This window comes from Oryctolagus cuniculus, chromosome 2 (genome assembly GCF_051225735.1).
Source record: "Oryctolagus cuniculus isolate XC-2025 breed Fujian yellow rabbit chromosome 2, ASM5122573v1, whole genome shotgun sequence".
Lineage (NCBI taxonomy): Eukaryota > Metazoa > Chordata > Mammalia > Lagomorpha > Leporidae > Oryctolagus > Oryctolagus cuniculus.
The window spans coordinates 33,273,402-33,286,089 of record NC_142868.1 but is presented as its reverse complement, the minus strand read 5'-3'; the positions used below and the strand labels follow the sequence as shown (position 1 = coordinate 33,286,089).

Sequence of the window (12,688 nt, the reverse complement as noted above, 5' to 3'; positions counted from 1 at the left end):
ACCCAGGTTATAATATCCTTGAAGTGTTTGGTAAAAACAAATCTAGAGATTCTTTCAAGGCTACAAGAATCTGCATAGATAACCACTGCTGATGTTCAAATTACAAAATTCACCAAGAAACAATGCATCAGGAGCAAGAGTCAGCTAATCAAAATAGAATCCTTAGACAGAGATCATATAATAATATTCTTACATGATTATAAACATAAAAGGATTCATAAATATAAGACCTGATTTAATTTTGAAAAAAAAATTAACAGACATAAGAATTATACATATGTATGGAATGTTATGTAAACAAATATTTTAGGGGCCGGCGCTGTGGCACAGTGGGTAAAGCTGCCACCTGCAGTGCCAGCATCCCATATGGGGAGTGGCATCCCATATGGAGTCCTGGATGCTCCACTTCTGATCCAGCTCTCTGCTGTGGCCTGGGAAAGCAGTGGAAGATGGCCCAAATGCTTGGGCCCCTGCACCTACGTGGGAGACCTGGAGGAAGCTCCTGGCTCTTGCCTTCGGATCAGGGCAGCTCTGGCTGCTGCGGCCAGTTGGGGAATGAACCAGCGGATGGAAGACCTCTCTCTCTCTCTCCTTGCCTCTTCTCTGTGTAACCTTTTCAAGTGCTGTGGCCATTTGGGACGTAAACCAGTGGATGGAAAATCTTTCTGTCTCTCCCTCTGTGACTCTACTTCTCAAATAAATAAAAATCTTTAAATATATATATTTCTTTAAACATTTCAACTTTTTTTTTTTTTTTTGACAGGCAGAGTGGACAGTGAGAGAGAGAGACAGAGAGAAAGGTCTTCCTTTGCCGTTGGTTCACCCTCCAATGGCCGCCGCGGCCGGCGCGCTGCGGCCGGCGCACCACGCTGATCCGATGGCAGGAGCCAGGTGCTTTTCCTGGTCTCCCATGGGGTGCAGGGCCCAAGCACCTGGGCCATCCTCCACTGCACTCCCTGGCCACAGCAGAGGGCTGGCCTGGAAAAGGGGCAACCGGGACAGAATCCGGTGCCCCGACCGGGACTAGAACCCGGTGTGCCGGCGCCACTAGGCGGAGGATTAGCCTAGTGAGCCGCGGCGCCGGCACATTTCAACATTTTTAATGAAAACATAAAATCTTCTAGTTTGTTTTATCTCATGGCTATACATATGCATGACATTAACATTGTCTGTAGTAACCTTACTGTGCAACAGATCCCCAGAACTTATTGCCATGTAGCTATAACCTAGTAACCACTAAAGACTTTTTAAAAGTTCACGCAGATTTTTTGCACGTACATGTTCTTTAGAATAGTAGGACATACACCTGCCTAGCAGTCCTCAAGGCAGTATTTGTGGGTTGAAACGTAAGTGCATATGTAATTTTGTTAGTGACTTTCAAATTGAACAGGGAAAAAAGTTGGAAGCATTCCACTGAGATCCAGAACCAGACAAGGAAACCCACTCTCACCACTGTCATTCAATATCGTCCTAGAAGTTTCAGCCAGAGCCATTAGGCAGAAAAAGAAATCAAATGGATACAAATTGGGAAGGAGGAAGTAAAACTACCCCTATTTGCAGATGACATTATTCTATATATAGGGGATCTAAAAGACTCCACTAAAAGACTATTGGAACTCATAGAAGAGTTTGGTAAAGTAGCAGGATACAAAACCAATACACAGAAATCAACAGCCTTTGTATACACAGACAATGCCACGGCTGAGAAAGAACTTCTAAAATCAATCCCATTCACAATAGCCACAAAAATAATCAAGTGCCTTGGAATATATTTAACCAAGAATGTCAAAGATTTCTATGATGAGAATTACAAAATATTAAAAAAGTAGAAGATACCAAAGACATTCTTCTCAGATCTAGAAAAAATGATGCTGAAATTCATATGGAGGAAGAGGAGACCTCAAATAGTTAAAGCAATCTTATACAACAAAAACAAAGCTGGAGGCATCACAATACCAAATTTCAAAACATACTACAGGGCAGTTATAATCAAAACAGCATAGTACTGGTACAGAAACAGATGGATAGATCAATGGAACAGAATAGAAACCCTGGAAATCAAGCCAAACATCTACAACTAACTTATATTTGACAAAGGAGCTAAAACCAATCCCTGGAGCAGACAGTCTCTTCAACAAATGGTGCTGGGAAAATTGGATGTCCACATGCAGAAGTATAAAGCAAGACCTACCTTACACCCTACACAAAAATCCACTCAACATGGATTAAAGATCTAAATCTATGCCACGACACCATCAAATTAATCGAGAACATTGGGGAAACCCTTCAAGACATTGGCACAGGCAAAGAATTCCTGGAAAATACCCCAGAGGCACAAGTAGTCAAAGCCAAAATGAACAAATGGGATTACCTCAAACTGAGAAGTTTCCGTACAGCAAAAGAAATGGTCAGGAAAGTGAAGAGGCAGCTGACAGAATGGGAGAAATTATTTGTAAACCACACAACTGATAAAGTATTAATAACCAGAATCTACAAAGAGATCAAGAAACTCCACAACAAAAAAAACCCAGTTAAGAGATGGGCCAAGGACTTAAACAGACATTTTTCAAAAGACGAAATTCAAATGGCCAACAGACTCATGAAAAAATGTTCAGGATCTCTAGCCATCAGGGAAATACAAATCAAAACCACAATGAGGTTTCACCCCACCCTTTGTTAGAGTGGCCCTCATGCAGAAATCAACAAACAACAAATGCTGGAGAGGATGTGGGGAAAAGGGCATCCTAACCCCCTGTTTGTGGGAATGTAAACTGGTAAAGCCACTATGTAAAACAGTATGGAGATACCTCAGAAATCTGAATATAGACCTACCATATGACCTAGCCATCTCACTCCTGGGAATTTACCCAAGGGAAATGAAATCAGTAAACGAAAGAGCTATCTGCACCTCCACGTTTATTGCAGCTTAATTCACAATAGCTAAGACATGGAAGTAACCTAAATGCCTATCAGCTGAAGACTGGATAAAGAAATTGTGGGATATGTACACTACGGAATACTGCACGGCAGTAAAAAAGAATGAAATCCGGTCATTTGCAACAAAATGGAGCAAGCTAGAAAACCTCATACTTAGTGAAATAAACCAGTCCCAAAGAGACAAATACCATATCTTCTCCCTGACTTGGGAGAAATAATAGTGCTCCTAAAATGAAAGCTATAAAGTGAAATTGACACTTTTAGAATCCATGACTTGAATAGTCCTTGACCTGACTGTTGAGGGATAGTTTATCATTGTTACTTTTTATTTTGTATATCCTTTTTGGTTTGCTTTGTTTAGTTTTTTCTCTGTTTTTTTCTTTTTCTTTTCTCTTCTTCATACTATATGCTGAACTCTTCAAGTAACATAGAGCTGACCATATATATTTTAAGTTAATTAGGAATAGATCCCAGTTAAAAATAAGAGGGGGAATTAGAGATGGAGGAGGTAGTTTATAACTGTAAAGCACTATAGTTCTGCATACAGTCCTACAGACTTACTTCTAAGGGTACAACCTAAAAACTTGTCATGAGACTCCAAACCCATGAAAATCGGTGGCATAAATGCCATTTTAACTTTTTTTTTTTTAAAGATTTCATTTATTTATTTGAAAGGTAGAGTTACAGACAGTGAGAGGAAGAGACAGAGAGAAAGGTCTTCCTTCTGTTGGTGCGCTCCCCAAATGGCTGCAATGGCCAGAGCTGCGCCGATCTGAAGCCAGGATCCAGGAGCTTCTTCCAGATCTCCCATGCAGGTGCAGGGGCCCAAGCACTTGGGCCATCTTCTACTGCTTTCCCAGGCTATAGCAGAGAGCTGGATTGGAAAAGGTGCAGCCAGGACTAGAACCGGTGCCTATATGGGATGCCAGCACTGCAGGTGGAAGATTAACCTACTGTGCCACGGTGCCGGCCCCCCATCTTAACTATTAAAATGATCATATTTAACATTAAAGTCAACATATAGATGGGTTTAAGTGTGAAAGTGATCATATAAATAACATCAAGTGCCTAGTAATAATAATAGAATTAAAAAGGAAGGAAAGTCCAATATGGGAAGCAGTCCACGCAGCAGACTCCTAGAATGACTAGAATGACACTCACTGTAACTAACACTCTGACCTCAAAATCAACCCTTGAGGCTCCCTGGTCTGGATGAAAGGTCTGTGAGAGCATTTCAGGCATGGAAAGCCAAGTCTCTTACAAAAAAATCCTAAATGGAGGATGTCTGTGATGAAAATGTTATCAAAGGATGTACACTTCTCTGAAGGGAGGAGGGAACATCCACTTTGCTTATGGCAGTGTCCAAATACCGATGGAATCTATGGTCGCAGAAAGCTTCCATAACCTTGGCAGCCTACGGCAAGAGCCTCGAGTGATCACTGATGTCATAAGTAAGAGTGTTAATTGTTAAAGGAACAACAGAAGTCACTGTGCACTCACGCCCCATATAGGACCTCCATCCCTAATGAGCTGTACTAGGAGAAATCGACTCCAAATTTTGTTCCCAAACTGTACATTATATGTTGTGTATATGCATGGGTACAAACTGTTGAAGTCTGTGCTTAGCATGGAGTTGGTCCTCTGTATATAAAGTCAAACTAAAAATGAACCATAATGAAGAAGGAGGTGGGATAAGGAAAGGGAGGTGGGATGGGAGTTGGGGTGGGAGTGCAGGTATGGAGGAAAGAACCATTGTATCCCTAAAGTTGTATCTATGAAAAAATGCATTCATTAAATAAAAATAAAAATAAAACAGCAGGCTCTCTGTAGCATCAGGTTCCACACCTACAGGCTTGACACAGACCAAAAATATATGGGGAAAAAACTGTGTCTGTAGTGAACATGTACAGACTTTGTATTCTCATCCTTACTTCCTAAACAATATAACATTTACATTGTGTTAATATTAGAAGTAATCTAGAGACCATTTAAAGTACTTGGAGGGGGGCCAGCACAGTGGTGCAGCGTTAAAGCCACTGCCTGCAGTGCCAGCATGCCATCTGGGTACCGGTTCAAGACCCAGCTGCTCTACTTCTGACCCAGCTCTCTGCAGTGGCCTGGTAAGGCAGAAGATGGCCCAAGGCCTTGTACTCTTGGGCCCCTGCACCTGTGTGGGAGACATGGAGAAAACTCATGGCTCTGGCTTCGGATCAGCGCAGCTCTGGCCATTGTGGCCATTTGGAGAGTGAATCAGCAGATGGAAGACATTTTTCTCTCTCTCTCTGCCTCTCCTTCTCTCTGTATAACTCTTTCAAATAAATAAATCTTTTAAAAAAATAAAGTACAAGCAGGAAGGCCATAGGTTATATGCAAACACTACACCATTTTATATAAAGAACTGAAGTACCCTCAGATTTTGATACCCCTGGGGGTTCCTGGAACTAGCTCACCCAAGAAACTGAGCCACGACTTTATATAAAGTAGACGTTATTTCACAAATACACTGTCAGACTATAACCATAGAAGTGATAATCCATGCTAATACCAAAGAGAAATACACAAAGGACATTTGGATAACACATTCATATTAAAGAAAATTGTTTTAATAGAGTACATAAACAGAAAGGTTTTAGTATTTAAAACATGAAGTTATTATATACATACCTTACAAAGACATTTTAAATCTTATAGACTAGTTACAGAAAAACTATTTATCTGGGAGAAATTTTTAAAGATCTTAAACAGATGTTATTATATCATTACCTGTCTTATTGTGTCACCCTCCTGATTACTAATTGTGATCATTCTATCCTCTCCACCTAATGCAAGCAGATTTTCCTCATTCCAACATCCACATGTTATTTTCTTAGTATGTTTTCCTGAAAAAGATGATTTTTGAATAGTTATCAAGCATTTCTCAAAAAAGACAAAAGAAAAAATCTATGACAACAGTCTGAAAGTTTAGGTGATATACAACGGGATTAAAGAGATAAGCAATTTAGAATCCCAAAGCAGTTAGTGCCTAAACAACCTTGTTTAAAACAGTTTATTACCAAGTTGTGTATCAAGCTAATGGCATATAAGGGCAACACTATCTTTTAGTTTTCTATCTCATAGAAGCCCATGATGCTACACAGATATTCTGCTCCTCAACAAGTTCTGCTGTTTACAACTAATCCTGTAATGACAATGTCTAAAGAGAGGTAGTGAAGTGATCTTTGTGCAGATGTAACATTCACAGTTTTAACTACTCATGTACAACTAGAAGACCTAACTATTCATAGTAATACTGAAGTGCAAATATGAAAGCACTCCAGTGTGACTTGTGTTAAGAACTGAGTTACTTAGCTATTGAGTAACATTAGAGAACCACCAAGTATCAAACTTTTTCATGGAACATTCCAGCCAGTGCACAAACTAATTCTTTGGGGGGAAATCTCATGTTTGATACCATGGGTGCTTGTGAAGGTCCTGGGAAACAAAAATCCTGGAGTCTAGTCTAGTTCTGTGGGAAGAATGGTTAAGTGTACAGATTTTTTTTTTTTTTTTTTTTTTTACAGGCAGGGTGGAAAGTGAGAGAGAGAGAGAGACGGAGAGAAAGGTCTTCCTTTTTCTGTTGGTTCACCCTCCAATGGCTGCTGCGGTCAGCGCACTTCAGCCTGCGCACCGCGCTGATCCGATGGCAGGAGCCAGGTGCTTCTCCTGGTCTCCCATGGGGTGCAGGGCCCAAGCACTTGGGCCATCCTCCACTGCCTTCCTGGGCCACAGCAGAGAGCTGGACTGGAAGAGGGGCAACCGGGACAGAATCCAGACCCCGACCAGGACTAGAACCGGGGGTGCCAGCGCCGCAGGCGGAGGATTAGCCTATTGAGCCACGGTGCCGGCCAAGTGTACAGATTCTGATGTCAGACCCCCTAGCTTTGAATCCTGGCTCCGCTATTTATTGCAAAACATTATGTAAATTAGTTAACCTTTCTATTAACCTTCATCACTCCATCCATAAATTGGCATAATAGAATTTATCTCATAGGGTTGAGGTTCAAACGAATTACAGTACTTAAAATAGTGCTAGGCACATACAGGAGGTGCTAATGTGTTGGTTGTTTTAACTGTTATGGAGGGCAGGGACTAAAGAACCTAATATAATGTCTATGCAGAAAACAGGTATCACATAAGGGATAAGTGAGAAGACCTGATTCAGGAGTTTGCCTAGTGTGTGAGAGCTCAGCAGGAACAGTGTGGCTGAAAGCAGAGGACATGGGGAATAAAGAGTCTGGGATGAAGTGAGGGGCTGCAGTGGCCAGACCATGGTGGGTTTGGCTAGCCTTTGTAAGGATGTTGGCTTTGGTTTTGGGGAGATGAAGAACCGTGTGAAGAATTCTGAGCAGAGGGCTCACCTGGGCTTCTAGGTTGAGAACACAGTCATTCTTTGGTATCCACTGAGGACTGGGTCTAGGATGCCCAAACATCTCAGTCTGAAGATACTTGTCTCCAATATAAAATGGCATAGTTTTTGCATGTAGCCTACACAATCCTCCTGGGTACTTGAAATCATCTCTAGACTACTTAAAAATACCTAGTAAAATCTTAAGTGCTGTGTAAATAGTTGTTACACTGTATTGTTTAGGGAATAATGAGAAGAGAAAACAAGTCTGTACAAGTTCAGTACAGATACTTAGTTACCATAAAGTGCTAACACAGATCATGTAACCATGAAATGCGATCAGAAGTGGAATGGCTTGGTTTTAGGAAAATTAAAAGCAAATAAAGCAGAGGCTCAAATCAAAATCAGTTCTGAGAGTGGTAGCTATCTATTTAACTAAAGGACCTCAGATACATAATTAACCTGAATCTGTTCAGACCCATTTGACAGTTAATAAATAGGAATGTAGGCAGAATCAACATTCACATTAAATACACAACTCCCATATAAAATCATGTATATATGACAAATGCATGCAGAAATAAATATGCTCTGACAGCTAATTTTCTTATACTTTAAGTGCCAAAATTCCTGGGGCTTCTAAACTGATAGCCTACTGACAAAGTGGGGGGACAGAAAATGCCTGCCAAAGTCAGACAATCTACATGGTCAAAGTTGATATATGCAAGTTGAAAATTTTAGCTTAATTTTTCAAATACATTGATGACATTACTGTTTAGAAGTAGCACTAAAAGTTATTATTAAAGGGATACTATCTGTGTGGAAATAATTTGAAATGATGACGTGTTCTTAACAGAAAGGTACTTTCTTTTTTTCTTTTTTTTTTTTTTTTTTTTTTTGACGGGCAGAGTGGACAGTGAGAGAGAGAGACAGAGAGAAAGGTCTTCCTTTGCCGTTGGTTCACCCTCCAATGGCCGCCGCGGCCGGCGCACCGCGCTGATCCGATGGCAGGAGCCAGGAGCCAGGTGCTTTTCCTGGTCTCCCATGGGGTGCAGGGCCCAAGCACCTGGGCCATCCTCCACTGCACTCCCTGGCCACAGCAGAGAGCTGGCCTGGAAGAGGGGCAACCGGGACAGAATCCGGCGCCCCGACCGGGACTAGAACCCGGTGTGCCGGCGCTGCAAGGCGGAGGATTAGCCTAGTGAGCCGCGGCGCCGGCCTAAGAAAGGTACTTTCTCAAGCATTCTATACCATCATTATCTCCAAAGCAGAATTCCTTTGTAAGCAGTCAGTTACAGGAGAGCACATTTTGGGGGAAAAGAATTAAAAGATAAGTTTATTTTGGTGCAAAAAAATGCTTGAACATGCAATGTTCTTTTGGACACCTGGATGTAATTAAGCTCATTAGTTGCAACATTCATCAGCATGATGTCACAATAATTGAATTGTAAATTAAGTAGTCAGAGAGAACATACCAGGTGACCAAGTATTGGGGGACTCAAAGAGTATGAAGGAAGAAGGTCAAACAAGGAACACATACATACCTCTAGCTATGTATCCTGAGGCAAAGAGAACCCACTCCACACCTAGGTTCAACTGGCTTGGAACTCACGCAGAGTTAAGAATTAGGCATCTAGATACTCTTGTTCAAGTAGTTATCAAATGCTTTAGTCCACCTTTACAGTGGACTGAAATGATCACAGATTGTAACACAAGCGACTAAGTCAATCACTAAAACGAGCTTTCCACGTCCAGAGGTACAATTTGGGTGAGAAAGGGAAAAATGGAAGGCAGGCCATTAATGTCCTGATGTCCTAGAACACAGGCTGGCCTTAACTCAACCCATTCTGTGTATCCTTGGAACTTAGCGCACAGTGAAGGATCATCTTGTTTAGTGAGATGTGAGACTGGACCAGGGGTAGCCGTACTGACCCCACATTTCCCTCACAAAACCAGGGAAATCTGAGGCAGGAGAGTTTACATATAGGTAAAGCATCCATATATTCAGCAGTGTTTTCAGCTGTAACATACCAAGGACAGGAATCTTTCGGGATGTCTGACGATTATAAATAAGCAAATTTCCTTTATTAGTTCCAACAGCCAGGAAACTTCCAATTTTTGACCAAAGAAGGAAAGACATTTGATCCCTGTAACATTAAGATATAAATTACTAAACATTTCACAATCAGAACTTCTAAACAGTTATGATAAAAAGTACTTTATGAATTATTTTAATTACTTTTTTTATATTTTTATTTAACTGATAGAAAGAGGGAGGGAGGGAGAGAAGAGAAGGGAAGGGGGAGGGGGGAGGGGGCAAGGAGGGAGAGAGAGAAAGAGGATGATCTTCCATATGCTGGTTCACTTCCCAGATGCTTGCAACAGTCAGGGCTGGACCAGGCCAAAGCCAGGATCCTATGACTCAATTTGGGTCTCTCACATGGGTGGTAGGGACCTGATTATCTTAGCCATCACCTGCTGCCTCCCAGGGTGCACATTAACAGGAAGTTGGAATCAGAAATGGCATTAGGACTCCAACTTAGATGCTCCAATATGAAACGCAGCTGTCCCTAAGTAGTGTCTTAACCACTGTACCAAATGCCTACTCCTAATTCCCTATTAAGATCAAGCAGAGGCAGCCAGAATTGTGGTGCACTGGGTTTATCTGCTGTCTGCAATGTCGGCATCCATATGATGGATGGACCAGTTCGAGTCCCAGGTGCTCCATTTCTGATCCAGCTCACTGCTAATGCACCTGGAAAAGCAGTGGAAGATGGTCCAAGTACTTGTGCCCCTGCCACCTATATGGAAGACCTGGAGAGAGTTCCAGGCTTGTGGCTTCAGCCCTGACCAGTCACGGCCATTTGGGAAGTGAACCAGCTGAAGATCTTTCTTTGTCTCTAACACTCTTTCTGTAACTCTGCCTTTCTAATAAATAAAAAGACTTTAAAAAAAAAGTTCAAGTACAACATAACAAAGCTCAGGACAGAAACTAAGTGTTAAAGACATTCTGGAAAGGCTGTAAGGTGACCTTAAGGTCAATTAGACTCAAGGAGCCATAGCAGTATTTGCCTGTGGCACCGGCACCCCTTGGGGCACCAGTTCATGTCCCAGTTGTTCCTCTTCCAATCCAGCTCTCTGCTATGGCCTGGGAAAGCAGTGGAAGATGACTCACGTGCTTGGGCCCCTAAACTCCCATCAGAGATACAGAAGAAACTCCTAGCTTCTGGCTTCAGACTGGCTCAGCACCAACTATTGTGGCCATTTGAGGAGTGAACAGCAGATGGAAAACCTTTCCCTCTGTCTCTCCCTCTCTCTCTGTAACTCTACCTCTCAAATAAATAAATCTTTTTTAAAAAATTAAGACTCAAAATACAAATGTATAATGAATACAGACTTCCATTATGATGGAATTTCAACTTCCAGGAGATGACTTAGGGCAAGATCTTTTTTTGCCTTCTGATAGTTTTAACTCTAAATGTGGCCCACAATTTTTTAAAGTTTTATTCGAAAAGCAGAGAGAGAAGGAGAATATCAATCTTCTATCCACTGGTTGAATCCCCAAATGCCCACAATAGTTGGAGTTGGTCCGGCTGAAGCCAGCAGTCAGAAACTCCATTGGGGTTTCCTGTGTGGGTGCCAGTGATCCAAGTACTTAATCCACCACTTGCTGCCTCCCAAGGTGTGCATCAGCAAGAAGCTGTGTTGGAAGTCAGGCAGGACTTGAACCAAGGCACTTGGGTATGGGAGGCAGGCATCCCAGGTGGCGGCTTACCTCCTACACCACAGAAACCGCCCTGCAGCAAAAATCTTAATGAATCAAAATTTTAAAATTTCATGCTTCAAAAGAGCAGCATCCAATTAAACTGGAAAAATCACTGAGAACTCATGACCTTGAAAAGAAGCTAATCTCCCAAATCTGTAAATATGAAATATGCAATTTGTTCACCTTATGTAAATTAAAAATTTTATAATAAGTTAAAAATAAATTTTAAAAAAGCTATTTTTTCCAGCTCTGAATATGAAGAGTAGCTTGGAAGCAGGCAGAAAGCACTTTTGTCCACTGCCAGTTCTTTAGTGCATTCCAGGAACCAAGGGTTATGATTATCTACAAAAAGGAAAAGCCACTCACCCCATTTCTTGAGAAAGAAAATCACAAAAGGTCTAGAACAGTGATTCTCAAAATTTGACCCTGTAGGACCTGCAGCAACACCTTGTGACGTATTAGTAATGCCAGTTCTCAGATCCATCCCAGAACTACTGCATGACAGTGTGAGGTGGCATCTAGCTATCTGTGTTTTAGCAAATAAAAGAACAAAGGACTACGTTTAAAGCATCTGCCTCTGGTTAACTAGGGGAATCTAAACAGTAACAAATCACATATTAATTGATATAATTTATATAATCTAAACACAGTCTGTGAATGGCTGTAAAGCCATGATGATATTGGCAGAGAAAAATTAATTTGAGGTATATGAAAAGTTAGCTGTAATATTAGGAGAACATAAGGTGCAATATTCAATTACAAAATTAATTTTAGTAAGGGAATATTAATATAGAAGGTTGATAGATTTTCCTATTAAATAATGCATTTTATTAAAGATACACATACATTTTCTTCATCTGTTTACAAAGGTGTGGCAGCTATGACAACATGCGTCTCAGAACTCTGCCTGCAGAGAGCATAACAGCCGAAGGGACCCAGCTGCTAGGCACTGGACTCTCACCTCAATGAGCTGGCCTCTGCCTTCCCCGTTGGCTGGCCTCTCCCAAAGGCTGAGCACAGCAGGATTCTGCTGATGTCCATTTCCTGGAGCTGAAGAACTCCTCTGACAGGTAATTTGGCTCAAAGACTCCCTCGCCGTGGGCCCAGCTGAACTCTCCTAGCACTGTGCTATTGTCTAAGATGTTCCTACCCCAACTTTCTTCCTTCCCTTCTTCTTTCACAAGGGTCAGACATGCCCCAGGGTCTGGCTGGCAATGCTTCCAATCTCTCCTGCTTCCCTGGTGTGCTCTCATAGCATCTCCTATGGTGAATATCTTATACAGTTAATTCTGCCTTTGAGTCTGTTTCTCAGAAAACACGGACGAAAAGCATCACGAATGAGCTAGATAGTACCAGAATAGCAAGGCACTGTGTAACAAGAACAGGTCTGATAGGCAAGAGTAGTCAACTATAATTAAGAGTCCTGTCACAACACTAGTTCATTCATTGGTTTATCAGCACCAATGGTCACACAACCAGCACACAGAGAGTTAAAGAGTGTGATCTGAGATGATCAAGGAACAAAAAGAACAACTGAACAAGACTCCACCCCTCTTCTCTTAGGAGATAAGGCTTCTAGAAGACCCTACAAATTATAATAA

General features: G+C 41.6%; 1 protein-coding gene across 2 annotated transcripts in view; it reads right to left on the bottom strand.

The window, feature by feature from the left end:
• WDR19 (WD repeat domain 19) overlaps positions 1-12,688 on the bottom strand; it is an 89,900-nt gene that overhangs the window by 68,089 nt on the left and 9,123 nt on the right. For both annotated transcript variants that reach the window (XM_008275097.5, XM_051842452.3), the window contains exons 5-6: positions 9,353-9,468; positions 5,701-5,816 (exon numbers count right to left, since the gene is read on the bottom strand). In XM_008275097.5, coding sequence (XP_008273319.1) covers positions 5,701-5,816; positions 9,353-9,468 — 232 coding nt within the window. The remainder of the gene's footprint in view (positions 1-5,700; positions 5,817-9,352; positions 9,469-12,688) is intronic.